This window comes from Micropterus dolomieu, linkage group LG18 (genome assembly GCF_021292245.1).
Source record: "Micropterus dolomieu isolate WLL.071019.BEF.003 ecotype Adirondacks linkage group LG18, ASM2129224v1, whole genome shotgun sequence".
In the NCBI taxonomy this organism is placed as follows: domain Eukaryota; kingdom Metazoa; phylum Chordata; class Actinopteri; order Centrarchiformes; family Centrarchidae; genus Micropterus; species Micropterus dolomieu.
In genome coordinates this window covers 16,116,012-16,136,193 of record NC_060167.1, presented here as the reverse complement: position 1 = coordinate 16,136,193, position 20,182 = coordinate 16,116,012, and the positions used below count along the sequence as shown (strand labels likewise).

The 20,182-nt window shown below is 39.5% G+C and overlaps 1 protein-coding gene across 1 annotated transcript in view; it reads right to left on the bottom strand.

Annotated features, from left to right (window-relative positions):
• Positions 1–471: 471 nt before the first annotated feature.
• nckap1l (NCK associated protein 1 like) overlaps positions 472–20,182 on the bottom strand; it is a 28,430-nt gene continuing 8,719 nt past the window's right edge. The window contains exons 6-32 of the mRNA XM_046028498.1: positions 17,902–18,044; positions 17,100–17,190; positions 16,726–16,863; positions 16,021–16,069; positions 15,525–15,681; positions 14,480–14,536; positions 14,257–14,353; positions 13,869–13,978; positions 13,487–13,619; positions 13,214–13,295; positions 13,044–13,102; positions 12,795–12,940; positions 12,585–12,717; positions 12,133–12,252; positions 11,587–11,726; positions 10,687–10,818; positions 9,381–9,599; positions 9,008–9,138; positions 7,511–7,608; positions 6,372–6,465; positions 5,603–5,685; positions 4,895–4,975; positions 3,913–4,006; positions 3,680–3,796; positions 2,991–3,100; positions 2,435–2,524; positions 472–1,094 (exon numbers count right to left, since the gene is read on the bottom strand). Coding sequence (XP_045884454.1) covers positions 978–1,094; positions 2,435–2,524; positions 2,991–3,100; positions 3,680–3,796; positions 3,913–4,006; positions 4,895–4,975; positions 5,603–5,685; positions 6,372–6,465; positions 7,511–7,608; positions 9,008–9,138; positions 9,381–9,599; positions 10,687–10,818; positions 11,587–11,726; positions 12,133–12,252; positions 12,585–12,717; positions 12,795–12,940; positions 13,044–13,102; positions 13,214–13,295; positions 13,487–13,619; positions 13,869–13,978; positions 14,257–14,353; positions 14,480–14,536; positions 15,525–15,681; positions 16,021–16,069; positions 16,726–16,863; positions 17,100–17,190; positions 17,902–18,044 — 3,021 coding nt within the window. The 3' untranslated portion in view covers positions 472–977. The remainder of the gene's footprint in view (positions 1,095–2,434; positions 2,525–2,990; positions 3,101–3,679; positions 3,797–3,912; positions 4,007–4,894; positions 4,976–5,602; positions 5,686–6,371; positions 6,466–7,510; positions 7,609–9,007; positions 9,139–9,380; positions 9,600–10,686; positions 10,819–11,586; positions 11,727–12,132; positions 12,253–12,584; positions 12,718–12,794; positions 12,941–13,043; positions 13,103–13,213; positions 13,296–13,486; positions 13,620–13,868; positions 13,979–14,256; positions 14,354–14,479; positions 14,537–15,524; positions 15,682–16,020; positions 16,070–16,725; positions 16,864–17,099; positions 17,191–17,901; positions 18,045–20,182) is intronic.

The following is a 20,182-nucleotide window of genomic DNA, read 5'->3' as shown; positions in this document are numbered from 1 at the left end:
TTTGCGTTAAGTATGTGATTTGGTCGTGTGCTGTTTTTAGGATCTGTCATTTGTTTATTGATGAATGCTCTTTTGTGTATTATTGTAAGTGTTGCCTGTTGTGGGAATTGAACGCCTTGTGCTCTTGTGAGAAGGGTGGCTCTCTTGTACACAAACGCATGTGAACATCCATATCTCCAGTGTGGAAACCAAACAGATATAGCCACACAATAGGGTGAGACGAGAGAAGAAAGGAGAAAAGGGAAGAGAAGAAGGTTGCAAAATAAAATCACTAAAAAGGCGTCTAAAATTAGTAACAGACACTTCTGGTGCTGCAAAACTGGAGTGCATCATTTAAATAGTACATGAAAAATGAAGAAGACAAGACTCTCATCCAGGGAGGAAGGATGGGAGGGTAGCAAGGGTGGAGGACAGACTGGAAATAGATGAGGAACACATGTTGAATATAGACCAAAAAGAAAACAAATAGAATATTATTATCATCTTTATTCATGGAAAAACTAGCCAGAAAAAATGTTAAACACCAACTATTAAAACAATGATCCATTAAAAATCTTAAAATATGTGGTTTCATTTTAAACATTTAAAAACATGTTTTCTTTGTGCCATGACACTCACTCACTCAAAATATAAAACAGATGTTACAGAATATACCTGATATGCATTTGAATGATTCAAGATGATATTAGTAATAACACAGCAGTCATAAATGTACACTATAATACTGATAGGCAGAATAAAAGCAAGTATAGAGTTTGTAAAATGAGGGACAATAGTTTGTAATGTGGGTATATAAAGGCTGACTCACAGGAAGCCTTATCAACACTAACAAAAATTTCCAAGGCCATGACTAACCTAGTGTGAATCTGCAGACCTATATGAATAAGAGACTGAATGATAATAAAAACAAAACATGCATTCACACTAAAATAGTCTCTTGGATAAATAAAGGTTAAACTAAACGTATAACAAAGTCTTCAGCCCAGAGTGATGATGAAGGACCTGTACACCTCTCTGTAGGCGTTTCGAAGCAGAACATACGGGAAGCAGCTCTCCAGCATGTCTTGACTCAAGAAAGGAGACTCCTCCACAATCTAAGTGAATCAGTGTTGAAAGCGTTATACATATATATTTTTTAGCAAACAGGAGAAAATTGTTTGTTGAGGACTATTTTCAGCAGTGGATAATACACACTTGTTGTGCTAGTGAGTATTTAAGGCAGCAGCATGGTGAATGTGGGATTCAAACTGAAACTACAGTGCCTGTGTTCATTTTAATGAAGGAATATGTGACCCAGTGCAACAGCATTTTAAATTGTTTTTGTGATAAGATCTATCTATCTAGCATTGAAAACACGGACAATACTTGTTGGTGGGATCGACTCATTGCTAGTTTTGTATTTTCATTGGATTTTTTGACAATACAAAAAATATTGAATAAAGCAAATTTTTTGTCCGTTAAAATAACATCAAATTGATCAGAAATACAGTGTAGACATTGTTAATGCTGTAAATGATTACTGTTGCTGTAAACGTAAACAGAGGTGACTCCGGGATGCTGGCCTTCTAGGCAAAGTTGCAAAGAAGAAACCATAAAAAGAAAATATTCTAAAACTAATAATCTGAAACAAGTTTAATATCTTTACTTTATCTTTTATTGGCCGGTGTGAGAAATGGCTTTTTCTTTGCAACTCTGTCTAAGGCCAACATCCTGGACTCGCCCCTTCACTGTTGACATTGTAACTGTTTTCCCGGGTACTATTTAACGACCCTGCTTGTCTCATACTAGACACTGTAAAGTATTTGTCCTCTTGCTCAGTTGTGCACCGGGGCGTCCAACTCCTCTTCCTGTTCTGGTTAGAGCCTTTTTGCGCTGTTCTGTGAGGGAATTAGTATTGTACAGCAGTGTACGAGATCTTCAGTTTATTTGGTAATTTCTCGCATTGAATCGCTTTAATTTTTTAGAACAACGTCAACTGACGAGTTTTTAGCTCAGTTTATATGATTGCAAAAGGGGTTTAGACAAATTTTTACTTGGTAGTTTGGATTTGAAATACATGTTCAGTGCAATGTTGTTCCATGACACAAAACTACGTGAGTAATTTAGTTGATTTATACCATTTATTTTGCAGTGACTGTACTTTTTGTATTCTTGATACTGAAAAAAACAAAACTCTCCATTCATTTAAAATATTAGTTCCACTTCAAAATATGCAAATTCTTCAAATTATTAAGATTAATCATTAATTTATTAGTGCTTTAACGATAAGGAGAAAGCCATTATAGAAGACTCTCCAGGTGTGATGGCTTATTGTAAAGAGAAAAGGCTCACTTAATGAAGGGTCATAGATTTTTCCATCAGTCACTTTATAAACCCACTTGTGGCTTGCTGTGAATCTGAAAATACATGATTAATGTTGTACTGTCAAGCCTACCATGTGAAGGAGCAGGTAGATGGACTCTCGGTTTTTGCTCTCCATTCTTTCAGCGTCTTGTCCCAACTGAAGCAGAGTGGAGGAGGCCATCTGTGAAATAACACAAAGTTAAAAAAGAAGCAGATCAAACAACTGGAACATTTTTACACTGGTGGGCTTGACCTCAGCTGGGACAGAGGTTGGCAGTGTCTTGAGAAAGCTCTTTAACTGAAATACCGTAGCAAGTAGTGTGCCCAAGAAACCGTTTATCCCTTGTATAATATATTTGTCCTACTACATTTGTAGCTTTTCTTCATCTTTTCAAGATGCCTGGAGAGGTGAAACTATGCAGTATTTCACACGTAAAAACAGGAGGATTAGACAAAGGTCTGAAATATAAAAACCTTTTGTTTAGCAGAATTTTGATTTTCTTATTTCCTACCAAGGTAAGTGACCCCAGTTGGAAACATTAGGAATCACTGTATTAATATACTGATTTGTGAAGCAAGAATATTTTTTAAATCTGACCTTTTTTTATTTAAATGGTGAGAAACTTAAAGAAATGCTTGCCACTCACCAGGAGAAACTCTTTGAGGTGCTGCTCTATGTTCTTGTTCTGAACAGTGAACATGGCAGCAGCCAGCCGGTTGATACTTGTAGCCAAACAGTGGATGTTGTTGTTGTGGCCTGAAAAAAAAGTAAAACACTGAAAAATATAAAGAATCGTGTCCTGTCCTGTAACTTTAGCTACAAAGACGATGTTTTCATGGCCCCGACAACCTTAATGATCCGTAACACTTAGGAGGAAGCATACTGAGCATACTTCCTCAGGTTCACAGGGTAAATCTATTTCAAACATGCCAATGGAAAATAGAGACAAAGAAAATAATCTGAGACAAACGCCACCGTGTGCTTCGATAGAAATCTTGGCTATTTGCTGCTCTTAATGTTGCAGTCCAGGCTCGGAGCCAAGCGAGCAGGGCCACATGCCAAGAGTAACTGTATCGATGCACGTCAGCCGAAGTTATCTGTAAACAAAGGTCTCTCAGCAGAAACGTGTTTCTCATTAACCAACATACTTTGCTTCAGACCACGTCAGTCAGACTGGAAAGTATGATACACAGAGATGTTAATAAGCCTCGTGTTTCAGGGTGGAGTACCTTTTTAGACACTATCAGCAGCTTCTTAGTTATGGCTGGAAGAAATAGTGATTAGTATTTGGTAGAAGGTTGGGTAGCAGCTGAAAGTGAATGAATGAATATGCACCTCCATGCTCGCGGCTGTAGAAAGAGTTGGTGTCCATGGCCAGGGTAGGCAGGGAAACAGCGATGTAGACCAGCAGTAAACAGGACAGCTTGTATTCCTCATCTAATGACGTGTTATCTGCATCGAAAACAAAGATGTTGATTGATTGATTCAGAGATGAAAGAATAATCTCTTTTTCCTGAAGACTGAGCTTTGCTGTCTACAGAAGTAGCAGTAATAGCTTTAGTGTTTACCTGTCTGCATACTGCCGATAGCTGTGACGAGGGCAGGATCAATATCGCATGTCAGTCCTGCGGCAGAAGCCAGCTCAAAAACACTGAGAGTCACCTGTAAGGTCATAAAGCATTAAAGGAAGTGCCGCTAAAATAGGCAGCTTAAAGAGAGATACATAACGGCAACATCAGGTGCGTTCTGTAGCATTTTATTTGTCCCATGAGAAACATCATAAACACACAGCCAGGGGGATGCTGCTGATCTGTGCTTTGCATTTTTATGCATCAGCCGCAAAAGTGACATATATACTCGACGAGTGAAACTCAATCAGTGGTGAGCGTTTTTATCTCGACACAGGTTTTGATCTTGCCCTATTTCTGGTTGCACGCATGGTTGGCCTGTCTGGGCACAATGTTTCCACTGATGTGGTTTAGCTGCAGTGGCGATCAGAGTCTCTCTCACGGAGGCATGATGGTGCTGCTGACGTCTTTGGGGTTATCCTGGCCCCAGCTGTGGCACGGCTGTCATGCCTCAATCAGAGGCCAGACGTAAGTAAGGGAGGGGAAGTCCATGAGCCACAGTCACACAGATTGCTCCAGAGGGAGATATGGAATTTAATTTGGTTAGTACTAGAGAATACAAAAAAAATATGTTTCTCTGCAACTCTCCCACTCAGACTGTCTGCACTGTGCACTGTTGCACACGGTCTCTTATTTAAATAAACATTCTGCCACACATGGTGTTAAAATTTATACTGCATTCTTAATCTCTGATGACAATTGGTCAATTCCCCAAAGTCTTAATAGTAAATATATTCAGATACATATAAATGCAATAATATGCCTTCAACCTAAATTGAAAATAAACTGTTGATAAACTGTGATGGGATGATTCATGGCGAAACCCTGATTACTGCAATTCTGTTCCTCTGTGGGATCTCAACATAAGGATTTTTTTTTTACAGCATAGCTGTCGGAAAGTGGTGTTGAAGCTGCGTTTTACCTTGATGTCAGATTCAGGAGAGATGAAGTCTTGCAGGCACTCAATGGGCCCTATTAGGTATGGGCAATGCTTCTGCAGGATCTAGATTAAAGGATTATAATATAGCATAATTATTACTAAGCTCATAAATAATAAAGGAAAGAAGGCAGTTTTCTTTCAGCTTTATATAATAAGAGATTAATAGTGCATGGAACCACAATTCACCTGTAATTTTTTATGTAAATTTTTAATTGTTTTATTTTTTTTAATAAAACACTACAGTATTTTATATTTGTAAAGCATTTAGAGCTACACTATGGACAATAAATCGTTTTATGTATCTCATTAGCAATAAAGTCTTAATTAAAACTTGTTTCAAAAAAATCTTCACTCAAGGTCTACTTATCAGCTTTTTCCAGAGCTTTCAACAGCATTTTGCGGAGTTCGCTCATTTGTCATCCCATGACCCATGGAGGAGACAAGCTGTGAGATGTAGCTGAAAGCTCAGGAAAAGCTGATAAGTGAACCTTGAGATACTTTAAAAAATAGTTTTGCCAAACCATTATTCCCAAGGTCATGAATGAATTAACTTTTGATTTGATCTTTCTTAATTCATAAAGTATCATGTCCCCTTTGTCTGTCATACCCACACTGTATTACAAACTGTTTCATCACCATGTCAGGCATCTAAGAGTTTTATATTATCATAAAATCTCTTTTGGACATTACATCTTTTAGACAGTCCTGGGCCATTGATCTGAAAGCCAGAATCACCCCGATGATGGTCATTCTCTTCAGCACGTTGTCTCCACCTAGAAGTGCATATGAAACAGATCAGAGGCTCGCTGCTGCATGTGAAGCAGTAAAGCAGTGCACCCTAGTACAGCAATCGGCAAACGAGATTATCATTGTGAAGTATCTGACAGCTCACCTAATTATTTCCACGTCTGAGTGCCAAGAATAGGAAGAATAGGTGGCCATAAGATTATTTTACCATTCAAATTTTTTTTGCATTTGTGTACCACAGAATTTTGAGATTTTAGGCTCAGAAGTACTTTAGTCTTCTAATATAGGTACTTTAAAATGTTCTTCTTACATCTCTTTTTAATCAGCAGCATCATCACATTAATAAAAAGAAAAATGTAAGGAGAAAATCTGGTTTGCCGTATATATATATACTCTACACATATTACAGTATATACAGTACTTGTCTCTATATTGAAAACCTTACAAGCGATATTTAAAAAATCAGTCCTCATTTATGTTAAAAAATTTGTTACATGATTTAGAATTAATAACATATGACCATTCTATCATACTCCTACTTCACCTTTTGATATTGGATATTCTTCTCTCTTTCCTTCTTCTCACGTTGTACACTACCTAATCTCCTGCTGTCTGCCTTTCTCCACGCCTACAGCTTTTATCCATTCCTTTCCTTTCAACCCCCTAACTCTTCTTTCAGATCTCTTCCCACGTTCCCCTCTGCATTTCTCACCTGTCAGCCTCTTTTTAAGATTGGCCATTTGCTCTGACTTATCAAAGTTATTCTTCATCTGTACCAGGACGTCCATATTCTCGACCACCAGTTTCTAACAGAAGTGAAGGAAATGAAATAAGTGATAAAACCACTGTCAGGTGAGATTTATAATGGAAAGAGGTTATAGTAAGTTCAGAGGTGCAACACTGCAACGTCTCACTTTAATACGTGTCAAGGTGGGGGGGCTGACACAGTACAGCAGTACAAACTGGTTTCTATGTGAGGAACTGTTTTAATAAAGATACATGAGTTTGACAAAATAAAGGCGAACTTTAAAATCCATTATAATTTATGTTCTTCACTAGAATGTATCTTGAAGGAAACAAATGTTTTACTACAGTGCTGATAGATTTGACTACAACTTTGTGAACACAGTAACTAAACAATGAGTTAAGACCTAAATCTGACTTTTTGACACAGATTGTTTTACTTTATACAAAATACTATACCATACAAATGTATAATTTTGTGAACACCCAAGAAGCCATTGCTCGATTACTGCACTGTCTGCCAGAGAAGCAGCCAATTACACAGCTAATGCAATACAGCTGACCATGTCAAGTAAAGGCTAGCCTTGGCTAAAACTACATTTACTGACAGATTTTTTCTTGCTGTATCAGCAAATGAAAAATATCTATTTTGATGATTTGACATTTTACAATTCAATTTGATATTCCACATAACTTAATGAGAAGCTAAATCCATTCATGGTTGAGAAAAATAACAGATTTACTCAAAGCTTAAAGCTAACTAGCTTAGTGGCTACCATCTCAGCTACCGCAAACATAGCAAAGATAATGCATTTTCCCCTTGCAATTCCTGAAGACTATCCAAAGTCAGAATGCAGTAGCCTATCTGCATATTTAAGATATTATGTAGGTTATATGACAATGATTGTGTGGGTAAAATAATCACTTCATAAGTTAAAAAAAGTAGTTTTCTTTCTCAACTACACTACAATTCTAATGTTACTGCTCTCTGCCTTTGTTGGCAGTAAAGTCACATACAAGTAAAACTCAAATACAGAACGTTAACTAGATAAACCAGCAGGCCACTGATCTACATCCTTGAAACGAGCTTGTTGCATCATACTCTACCTTCAGCTCACTGACTTGAGAGGTGATGTGCCACATCAGGTTCTCACTCAGAAACTTCAGACCATATGGACCAATTAGCTCCGCCAGGGCCTGTAACTCTGTTCAGAAGGTGATATGAATAATTTAAGGTTCATGATTGGAGGGAGATGAGGGATCAACAGAAGCTGTAATTGATGTTGATGTCAAGGAGCCAAACATGTTTACAAAAAATGCACAACAGAACAAGGCTCTGTTGTGGAGATGTATTGTTGAGGTGTGAGGTGAGGTGTTTTTACATGAATCTGATACAAAGCTCGAAAGGACACGGACTGAATCAATGAGAGAGAAACAACTGAAGCTATTAGACCTTCCACTCAGCCCAACATCTCTGCCTGTATATGGATGGATAAGGACGCTTGTGGTTACAATTGGAGGTGGTTAATGGATGGGCGAGTGAGTCACCGTGAGGTTGATTAGATTCCTCACTATGGAGTAAATATAGACAATGATGATGACATTGTGAGGGGGCATTTATTGAAGTGCAGTTGTCTCCAAGGTACCGTGTATGTATGCCTTATGAATACATCTCTGAGCGTAGGTGGGTATAATGTTCATGTTTGCTTGTGTGTGCATGAGCCACAGTCTGTAGTGGATTGAATATAGCTGTTCTATACCTGTTCTCCTACAAGGTAGCATGGAGTCAGAAAGGGGAGGCTGTGTGGAGGAGAGACAAGTGATGCTAGAATAGCTGAGAGGCAGGGACGGGAGAGCAGGTGAGATGACAAGCAATACTGAACTTTACGTTAGCAGTGTCAGAATAAACCGCATGACAGGCAGTGTGAAAGAAAACACTGCACACCACCACAATAACAAGCTCCTCATCCTCATGAGCAATAATTCTCCCTCTAGATGTGGTGTCATAGGAGTGAACGAGATCAGCAAAGTTGTGCCTTTTGAAAAGAGCGAGTCAACTCTTGGAGTCCGTGGTCATTTATCACTTCAGTACAGGGGAACTTTTTGATTCTGTCAAGTGTAAAGCCATGTGTCTGAACAGATGTGACAATGGAAGAAAACATTTCTTTTTCATGGATGCCTTGTTGCTCTTGTCATGTAAACATTCTCATACAAAAAAAATATGTAGCATGCATTTGTTTTTGGCAAACCTTTCTCAGAGTACACCCACATGACTAAAATTCTCCATTATTTGTAATGAAATATATTAATTGAGTACAACATGGGCAAGTTTATAGTTAACCTCTCCTAAAAGTTAGAGGGTTTTTTTTATGGATACTAAGTTGTGTGTGTCACATGCAATGAAAGCTTTTTTATTTGTCTCCTATTTCCTTAATTGTCTGAAAGACAAGAGGTAGTAGTACAAAAATGTGTGAAAAGTAGCAACTTTATTATTAGAGCCATGAGTATTTAAGCAGATGTAATGAGAGATGTACCTTAAGGTTTGTATGGACACGTTGACTTATCCTGCATATTAAATGACTGAAATGAAGCTCTGGTGCCTACCTGATACATCTGAAAACTCCTCTGCTCTGAAACTTGGGTCGTTGTCTGTTGTCTGGTTGAAGAAGCAGTGCATCGTGGGACAGTGAACGATGAGGGAGTTGCTGGCCTGACGCAAGAGACTCTCCAGGTACCTGAGGTGGAGAAACAAACAAACAAACAAACAAACAAAACAAAATATCCTTAGACTTTACACTACAGAGGTTACAATTAAAGAGAGTGAACATGACATACTGAGAAAAGAAAGACAGGAAACAAGGCAGAGAGAAACACCAAGAGGATGCGTGTGCTACTTGCTGTGCAATATGCATACATGATGCTTCCTGCACCTTTCTGTGTATGAAGGTTATGCAATACACCTATATACTACACACACCAGTTTGTGTAGAGGGTCGTAATGGTCTGCACTCCACGCGAGTCCAGTGGCTGTGTTTGCTGCAGCAGGACGTTCTTCACCAGCCGTGTGACGTCCACGTTGATGTAGCTGGAGAGGCTGTGCAGGCTGGCAGTGTAGGCTCTTAACCCCGCCAGGAGGTCAGAGGGACGGGCTATCTCCTGGGTGGTCTGGTTGTAATTGGCCATTCTCACGATGATCCTGGAGAAACATGTTAAACCAACGTCACTTATCACCAGGCCAGAGTGGACTGAGGGTGGACAGATGGGACCTTAAAACGGGTTAAACGAGCCATGGTAGAATGGTACTGTACTCTCATTAGATCAGCACATTCACTGCTCCAGGGCTTCACTGCATTTGTATTTATTTTTTGACAGGGCCCTTCACTCTCTCTCTCTTTTTCTCTCCCTGACTAGACTGTATTTACAATTTTGGCAATGGAAGGACCAATGACTGCGGGCGTGCTGCTACTCAAGGGTGCTAATTTTAGGGTGACAGGGGAGATAATCATCAGCCAAGACAGGGAGACTAAGCAGAACATATACACAGAAGCATTAGGTTTCCCTGGTACCAAGACCTAATCTAAATAACAGTTAGTACTGAAATGACACAGAGCAAGGGAGTGACATGACAGATCTCTTCTCAGATTTTTAAGTTGGTGCAACACAGCCTGACACAGAGGTATCAGATAGAATAGCAGGGTTCATTATAGTGATGGAGGAGACATTTTGCAAGAGACAAGCTCCAAATGATTCCCTGTCCTGGAGGTTGAAAAGAAATCTTTTAAATGCTTTTAAGATTTCCCAGTGCTCTGTCACATCCTGGTCGGACTATTTAACATTTCTATCGCCATTGTTCAGCATGGAGGTCAGTCTACTGGACAGTTGCTATCTGAGCATTCAAGCAGTGTTTGAACATAGAGTTGGTAGTATAAAAACAGTGAAATTATGGCATTATTAAAGCACACTGAGGTACAGTTATACAGCACATTTATGCACTGGCAGTGGAAACGATATTACATGGACAATATGTTCCTTTCACAATGAAAGTGGGCGCTCATGTAAGTAATTTGCATATTTCTGACAGTAATTGTGGAGCTGCTGAAGTGACATGTGCAAAAAACTGCAGTCGCTTTGGGTGCACATAAGCAAGCTTCTACTGAACAACAGAACCTTCACAGGTGTATAAAATTGTCAATGTCAACTCAGGGGCTTTTAATATACCTTCATTCATTACATCATCCATATTTATTTAGACAGTTAAAAGCCCCCATCCCCATTCAACATACTCAGAGAGGCGTATCTCCAGATGAGTAAGTAGGAACTCTGTGGGAACAACAATGTGGTCGAAGACAATGAAGTCACTGCAGAGACTGTAGGAGGAGCAGAGCTCTGTCAGCATCAAATGCATCTTGTCCACACTAGGAAAAGAGAGGGAGAGAGAGAGAGAGAGAGAGAGAGAGAGGGGAGGATGCAGGTTTAGAAACTTAGGACAAATATTTGGACAATGACTGTAGTATGGATGTGCTTTTCTCAGACAAATAAGGTAATAAACATGTTGAATTGAAAAACATCTCCAAAATGAGGCAGCAGGGAGGAAAACTGAGAGGAGGGAGAGAGACAGCATTACAACTCTTCAGACTTAATTAGTGAGCTTTTCTAACTGGAGCTTTATAACGAATATGATCAAAACGCCAACAATAAAATGTCTTGCCAGTAAAAGTGTTTTTTTAATACGTGGAGGCGTTTTATTTCTTATTTTTAATAGCTTGGATCAGTACCCTTCAACCCTGACTGATTCAACTTGAAGGATAATAAAGTTCAGAACAAATAATGCCTTTTAGGCAAGAGCATTTTAATCCTGTCTTCCTGAACTTAAAGAAAGAAATGCATCATGAGGTGAAGGCAATAATTTGAAAATGTCAGCAGATATTAAAACATTTCTGCCAACATGAACTGCATTGACCTAACTTTCACCTTTCCGAATCCTACACTGTCGAATGTTTATTTAACTGCCCTTTGACCTGAACAAGTGCTGTTGATAATGGTGCATGTCTCCAGAAATCAGGGATGTATTAATTACACTCACTTTTCACAACTTCTGCCAATCCAGTATAATAAATGAAGAATGAGGCAGAGTGAGCTAAGAGAAAGTGATGGTAATAAGGGAAACAAAAAGAAAAGCTGACTTGGTTACGACGGCCCGGTCTTTCCTCTGGCTTTCAGCGCCCGGCTTCTCTTTCTGGACCTCTCCTTTCTTTGGCGGAGGCTTCTTTTGCTTTCTATGGCGAGCTGCGCTGATGGTCTCAGCACAGTGCTTGGGCTGCAACTAATGGGTTACCAAGTGAAAAGAGGTAGATGCAGAGAAGGAGAGAAGAAGGGGGAAAGAGAGAAAGAGAGATAGAGACAGAAAGAATTCAGCCCAGGAGATATTGGGTAATATGCTCACAGACAAACATGGGAGTTTTCATTCACATTGAAAGCACTCAAAAAGTAAAAACTTTTGTCATATTTTCCTCATGGGATTAGAGAAACAATCCCCACATTAATCAACTCCACAGTTTTAGACCCATCTTATCATTTTATTCAAATTCTCCAGTCTGTCCTCTGCCTTCAGCTAAATTCACTGATGCCAAGCTGTGACTAGTGTGATTATATTTGAATATGGAGTTTGGCAGAATTAATCTGCGCTAGATAATGAGTTTTTTTACACCTGAAATAGACTCAGACTTCACCTGGTCATTGAGGGTGCACTGCTCAGCACATATCTCTAACACAGTAGTGCTGGTCAGCTTTGCTATCTGCTCCAGGAAGGTCACGCACAGGCGCAGACTCCTCTTCTCCATTGCTTCTGTCTACACACACACAAACAAGTGCAGCATGTGTGAGTGTGCGCATATGTACAACGACAGAGGACACAGTTAAGCATGTATGAAGGCACAGAAAAATGCATTGAATAATATTTCCATAGTTACATTTAGTTTGCTCAGTTATATGGGACTAGTTTTACTCATTAAACTGGCAAAGCTTTAAAACTGCAGGCATAACTTCACTGATTTTTACTTGCCTGTGATTTACTAGCAAAGAATATCTCAGTATCTCAAAGTATAACGTCCAAAAAGTTGTCATAAAGGAAGAAAATGATATGTTGCCATGTCATGTTTTACAATAGCAACTGAACACTGACCTCTTCAGGGCAGAGAGGGTGTCCACACTGGCTGAAGTGAGAACAAATAGACGGGAAGGCCATGAGGTAGCGCTTCATGGCCACCTCCTCACTGCTCTGGGTAAACATCTTCTCATAGACACGTGGGCAGAAGCTAGAAAACAAAACATCAGAGATTTCAACCTCATGGGATAAGAAGAAGAAGAAGACAAGAAGAGAAGAGAAACTTACCAAAGTATGGAGACCTCAGATGTTTCCTGCAGAAGGTCCTCCAGACTGTCCACCATCCTGGTGTGAAACTGAATCATGTTCATCACCTTCGCTAAGTCAGGGTAGTCCTTAATTGGAAGAGGGGCCTTGTTCACACTTGTGTAGGCCTAAAACAGAAGACAAAGAAAAACTCAGGGTGGCATTGACTAAGTTTTCCAATGACAACAGAATATTGTGCAATATTTGATATGTTGCAACTAACCTACCTACCTGCAATCTCAACCAGTCCAGTCTGAGAGCTCTGAAATCAAACTCCTCTTTGTTTTCCACTGCAGAGTCAAATTGAATCCATCATTATTCAAATAATTTTTTTCATGTTGCATTTTAAAGAGGGAAAAATATTGGCTGTAAAATTATCTGCAGTTTTTTGTTGGGATTACCTTGTTTGACTGACAGAGAAGACAGGGTTGAGACAAATGAGCTCAAGAGGACTGACTCCTCTTCTGGACATACATACATGTTCTGCAGAGGAGAAAAAGCTTTCTAAATGTATGCCAAAGAAGAAGGGTGTAAAAAAATGAGTTGGATTTCCCTTTTCTGCCTCTTACAGCACCTCAGTTAATGAAATAGAAATGCACAGAATAACTGTACTGTATAGTACACACTGCACATTCTCAAATGCACACACACACTCTCATGTTATCTACAGGTACCTGTATGGTGTCATTGAGAACCAGTGAATCAAACTGTGCCAGGTACTGGACATGGTAGCGCTGAACTACATGGCTGTACTTTTTCATCAGACCTCTTAACTTCTCCATGTGGTACAACAGCTCTGCCATCTGACTGGAAAAACAGAAAAAACTAATGAAAACAACAATCTATAAACTTTAATTAAAATGTATGTAAATAAACAAATTTAAAATCTCTCCTGCACACTTTAGGATAACTACACCACTAAAAACCGATGTACATAGCTGCTGCACTGAGAGACATCTGAAGAGTGGAGTTGCAGAGAGGGAGAACTTGCTGGCTGCCAGATTTTTGCACACTACTATGACACAGTGGTTTACGTCCTCTGCACCTATGACCTACTTATCAATGTAGTCCTCGGGCGTCTTTATCTTTGGCATATTCTCAGAGTGCCTGACGAGCCACAGAACCTCGTCACGGGAGAACGACAGAGCCATGAAGACAAACAGGGCCTTGGGGATGCAGAACAGGGAAGAAAGAGAAATGTTAGGAAAGAGTCTCAGCTATGAAAGGGAAAAGTTATATTACTATGAAATCAAGGGCCATTCAAAGCAATTCCGCACTCCTGTCCAAATATTCCCCAGGAGTGCAAGATGTGTGCAGGATGGAAGCTGGATCAAAGATGCTGTTTTTCATAAGTCATGTGACCAGAATTCCATTTTGATTTATAACTTGTATTAATGCAATGATTTAAATTCCTCAAGCACAGCTGTTATGCTCATTACTGTACCTTTGGTCCCAGAAGTCCTGGTTCATCCTCCAGAACTTTAAATAATTCCATCATCGCTCCTCTCAGAAACTGTCTCCTCTCTCTGTGCATAGCTCCACTGGTTAACACAGGAGATGGACATGGACACTTGGTTCTCACAGCTCATTTCAAATTAAATACACATCGATAAATATTTATGACACAAAAGTGGTAAAAACTTTGCTTAGTTTCCTGGCAGTCTCACCTGTTGATTATAGCGTGCTCACGAGATTCCTTGATGTCTGCAATTCGCTTGCTATACCTGAAACAAAAAAGACAAAGACAAAAAACAATAAGTAATTGTAAAAGTAAAGCTAATTTAAAAAACAGTTATAGATGGATTACTTCCAGTGGCTTAGGGAATAGCAGTCTTGTATCATCTTTGTCTTGGACTAGTGGAATGAATTTTTAACTTGTGAAGCTTTGATGAAGAAATATGTCTTAATAAAAAAGTTTTAATAATGCTTACACTGTAATCAGTAAATGCTGTACTGTAATCTCTAGTTATTGCTGAACATCATATCACCCGCAACGCTTATGTTTAGTCTATATTCTAAGATCTTCTTTTCTCAATTTAAAGAAAGGCCCAACCCTTACACTTGTTATTACTTTGTTTTGTTGTAATTTTGAAGGATCATTTAAGATTATTTTATTGCCATAGTCTTTTCAAGTTAATATCTAGTAGCTTTATGAAAAGGTAGTCTTAGAAAATACACTTAACTCTATAGCCTTAGATATGTTACAAAATTCACTAGAATTCTGCATTAGAATAATTTACCTACCTCAAAAACAGTGCTTAGCAATATCCTGAAGCTTGTGCTGCTAACTATTGTTGTCAAATAATTGTTTTCAAAGAATATTCTTGTTTGAGCAATTTTGTTTATTACAAACATTCATACATTACATTCATGATATATAATAATTCACCCTAAAACTCATACATCGCTGTTATGTATCTGTAAAGTATCTGGCAGTTAAGGCTGCTGATAAAGGCTCAGTCCAGCTCCTTATATCCAGAATTAATGAGCAATCAAAGAGACCAGATGAGAGTCCCTTAACAGTTCAGGACTGTTTAATTTAGGGTAATGAAGTGAAAATGACACTTGAAATGCCTTTAAATCAATTCTCCTTTCTTTACTGTCTGAAATATGAGAGCCCCTTTTTATGTGTGTTTTTAAATGTTTATTCATCATCTAGGACTATTTATCACAGTGTGTAGAGAGCATACTACAGCAGTGCAGCTTGCATACCCTTTGAAGCTGTCGAAGAGATCCTCAGTGACCTTGTGTATGTTGAGCACCTCATCTCTTGTGAGGGTGAGGTAGAGGCCACTCCGCAGAGCCATCTTCCACAGCTCCTGGGAGGCCTGGTTTGTATTCAGGCTGGTGTGGCACAACAGGAAGCCGACTACAGGGGGCACAGTCAGCAACATTTCTGTTACAATCTGTGGGGCTGGTGCCTCACTGCTGCATGTGTTTACATAGTCATTAGTTGGGTTTAAGAGATTTATAGCTTTTTTTCTTCCCACACTCAAGATGTTACAATGTGTATAATCAAAATTGAAACTGTTCGAAATGTGCTCCTGTCATTTATGAATATTTATTGTTATGTGTAGTTTTGCTTTTTCATATATGTTCAGGATGTCGGTGTATCAGATATGTGGTTAAGCTAACTGGGCAAATACTGACATTTAAAGAGTATACCTGCATAATATTTATAAAGTTATATGGTATTCAGTGAACTTACTAATGATCCACCGCTCCATCACCTCCATAGACAGGTATTCGCATGCCATCTGTGGAGAACAAGAAGCTCATTAACTGTTAACACACACATTCACTACAGCCTTACATTTACAAAGCTTATGATGAAGTAAAAAGCTATCAGTTAATCTATATGATAGCTGTTATAATTATATAATTATTTCCATCAGCATCTTCAATCAGTCAATCATTTTTTCTTCCTGGAAATACTAAATATGCTCCCCAAATGAGGTTAAAAATTAATATATAGCATAGCACTATATAGACTTTTTAATAATTGCCTTCAAATATATCTTTTCATGAGAAAACAGGGATCATAACATTACATCAAAGGGGCCATAATGGCAGTGTTCGAAGACAGCAGACAGAATGACAGAGGACTGAACAGTGCAGAAAAGGAAGATGAGGTTAAAAGACAAAATAAAATAAATTCTAAATGATAGTTTTATAATGGAAGGACAGGAAAAATGGGACACCTACTAATGTTATGTGGACTATATTGGACCTTCAAGACAACACATTTACTGTTATTGCATCTTTAGGGGTGTGACACCTTCTCTCATTACTGTGCCTGACATCACTGGAAAAAACTGGAAAAAATTTTAGACACTACGCCCTCTTTTCCGCTCTCTTTCTCCCGCTGTCAAAGATAAATACAGGAGGAGAGGGGACAGGAGCGCGGACTCACAGTGTCACAACAGGCTGGGTCCAGCATGGCAGCTGGAGTACTAAGCAGGCTGAGGAGCTGGGCGCTCCGCCACTGCTCTGCTGGCAGGTTCCTGCGTGGGTAGACCATCTTCAGAGACAGCAATGCCGCCGTTACAGACTGGAAGAGGGACAGAGAAGGAAATTGAGAACAGTGAGTGAGGCAGTTGGAGAGAGTCAGAGATAGAGGAAGAGGCAAGATGACAGAGATGTAGAGAGATGGTAACAAATTACATCAAATTTTAGCAAAGACACTGTTAAGGTTCAAAAGCTTCATTTTTCACTCACATTTCAACTAAAGCAAATCATCAACAGTTTACTTTGTACTGTATATGAACAGTGACACACTGAGCTTACCCTTGTGTGAGGGCCAAACTCCTCAGTCAGCTTCTTCCAAGGATGCTCATACTCCACAAACATCTGGCCGAGCCGTGGGTAGGAGGGGTCACTGCAGGATTCATTATAGCGTGCAATTAATCAAAGCAGGGACAAGAAGTAGGCAAAGAAGTAGGACATAATAATAATACAGCATTGCCAACACTGTGTCAGTGTAGAATTATCTACAGGGAGTTTACTAATGATAAAAGTGTTGGATTTCATAAATTACAAAATTTCATACACCTTCATTTTTGGGCGGCTGAAATAATGAAGAGCTGAGACTGCCCCCTCTCAAGTGGCTAGCTGCTTCTGATGTGCAAGTCAAATGTAACATTAAAATGTATGTGTTTGTGTTCCCTGCTCACGTCTCAAATTGAGATAAACAGTCAGTGTGTTTTCTTTGGAGGGTACATATAAATATCATGCAAAGTGGGAAGACTCAAAATGTCAGAATACCACTTGGCACCCTGGAAAGGTTAGTGGTGGGCTGTTGATGTCTTTGGCAATTCAAATACTAATTCATTATGAGGATCAGAAAAACAGTCGTATTGATGGCTGTGGAAACTTGTAATGCCATTCATTAAAGCACTTAAATGAAGTGTTTGTTGTTGGTAGAAAGCTGCACTTAGCAAATACAACCCCTGGCAACTGAATGCTGTCTGGATCAGAAGGGGTGAGTAAATTAAAAACACACTCATCCATTCATCCATCCATCTAATCATTTTGTACTCCATTTATGAGGTCACTTCAGCGTCCATTAAGCAGTTTAATGTTTTCTCACCTGCTCCCGTTGGTCATCTCATGGGCACAGTTGAACATGCCCACCAGTGCCTTCTTGTCATCGATTCGAGAGAGCGTTATGATAACAGAGGTGTAGGTGATGATCAGATCCAAGTAGTTCTTGGTGAAGTCAAAGTTGATTGCCTTAAAATCAAAATGTCAGTGTAGTCATTGACTCTAAAATGACTTGCCCCCAGAAAATATTTTAGTCTCATGGACATAGTGTAGATACAGTATATATATGGAGACCTAAAAAAAGGACATTTTTATTGAACATCACGATCACGAATGGAGCCAGTTATTTACTGTCATGCTCAGTTTGAACATACCAAGACGGTATGTTACGGTAGCAAACATCTTTTGACTATAAAATGCACACATTATGCATGCTTGTAAAGTGGCTGTCAAAAAGGTTGTCGTTTCCTTGTTGATAGAGAAAAGCAGTTAAGCATACATGGAGGAACAGTATTTAGCCAGACAAAATATGGAGTGTTTTGGCTCACAGCAGGCAGAAGTGGATTATGCTGAGGAAGTTATTCAGATCTTTTGTTCAAAGTCATTATAATTGACTGAATACAAACTGATGACTTTAGCCACTTTTCCTCCCTCAATAAGCAAATTATGGTCACCTTTCAAGCTGAGAGGTGCTGACAGATTATGACAGCTTTGGTAGTATAATATCACTTTATTATTATGTGACCAGTTTGAAAAGAAATTGCATCTCAAAGGTGTCAAAGGTGAAGACAAAATATGTTACAACTGCAATAATAAGAATTCATTCAAAGAGACTTAAAGGGGTAATATGTAGTTCTATCTCACACAGTCTCCGCCCTCTGCTGGATTCTATGGGTACTACCTCCTCCAATCACACGCACGCACTTGCCCACTGAAATTTTTATTGTGCAGGTAGCCGACCAATAGGATGTGGCTACCGATACCTGCATGATATATAAATAGCAGTGTCCCTATTGCCTCAGCATCCTTTTTTCTTCAGCAAACGGCAAACTGCTCACTGAATTCATCACCTCCATGGATGGAGTCGTCACTTCTAGAAATTCATCTTTGCACCCGGGCGAGTCCAGCAACCGGTGTCATGTCCCTCTGCACCTCAGCAGGACTTGCTGCTTGTGCTGGAGGCTCTAATGTCTGCACCTTATGAGCCCCTGGATCAGTCTTCATTGAAAATGCTATCTCTCAAACAGCCCTGCTGCTAGCTCTCACCTCTGCTAAGAAGGTGAGTGAGCTGTGTGCTTTGTGGTGACCACAGTGCAGCCGGATTGAGACTAAACCCCTCCTTTGTTCTTATGAACATAAGGAGCACTTCTCAGGGGTGTCCCACCATTCTGTCACTAGGTGATGTGGTGGTCGGGGCTTTGGCTGGCTTGTGGCCGACCGGGTTGGCATGGTGGACTTTGGCTTGTCGCGGCTAGGGCGGGCAGTCATCGGGCTGTGTGAGATAGAACGAAGGTTACGATATGGTAACCCTAGTTCTATGAGTACAGACAGAGCCCTCTCAAATTTTAACTTTCGTTTTCAGCGGCCACTAGCTGTGCTGTTAGATTGCAACCAGGTGGGTGCTTGTACGCATGCTCAAACTCAACAGCAAGAGCAAAATGTGACACATAGAGAGCAAAACACCGGGAGACAACGGTACACAACATGCAGGAAACTCCCACTCCAATATTAGTCACATTTTTATCAGCTTGAGTTTGAAGTAATCCATGCTTGTTACATGATAACGTTAGATTGACAGGATTTAGCTGACATTATGTCTGCGTTAACTCGCCTGCCGCTTTTCAGTAGCTACTGTAAATTTTTTGTCTTTCAGCGGAGGCTCAGCAATGTCAGCACCACTAAATGTATTGGATGAGAACGAAAGAGTTAATGATTTAGACTGAATATTATAAATATGGCTGTTGCCACACTTTATAACAGTTAGACCACAGTAAATAACATTACTGTAGTGAATGGGTCTTTTGTGTTGTTGTTGTTGCTTCACTGTGTTGTTGTCCTGCGCTGTTATGTTGCATTATTGTGTATTATGTAGGACACTTAAGTTACAGTGACTGAGACGGGTGGAGAAGCTGTGTACTGGAGTATAGGTAAAACCACAATAAATCTAAATTGAACTTTACGAAGCAAACAGCGGCAGATCAGTGATTATGATAGTTGGCTGCCCCTACCTTGCATCACTATAGGCTTGTAAAGACAAATCGCTCCACATTTGCTTTGTACTGTTACATTCTGTCTTGCAGGCTAAAATCAACACTTTGAGATAACAC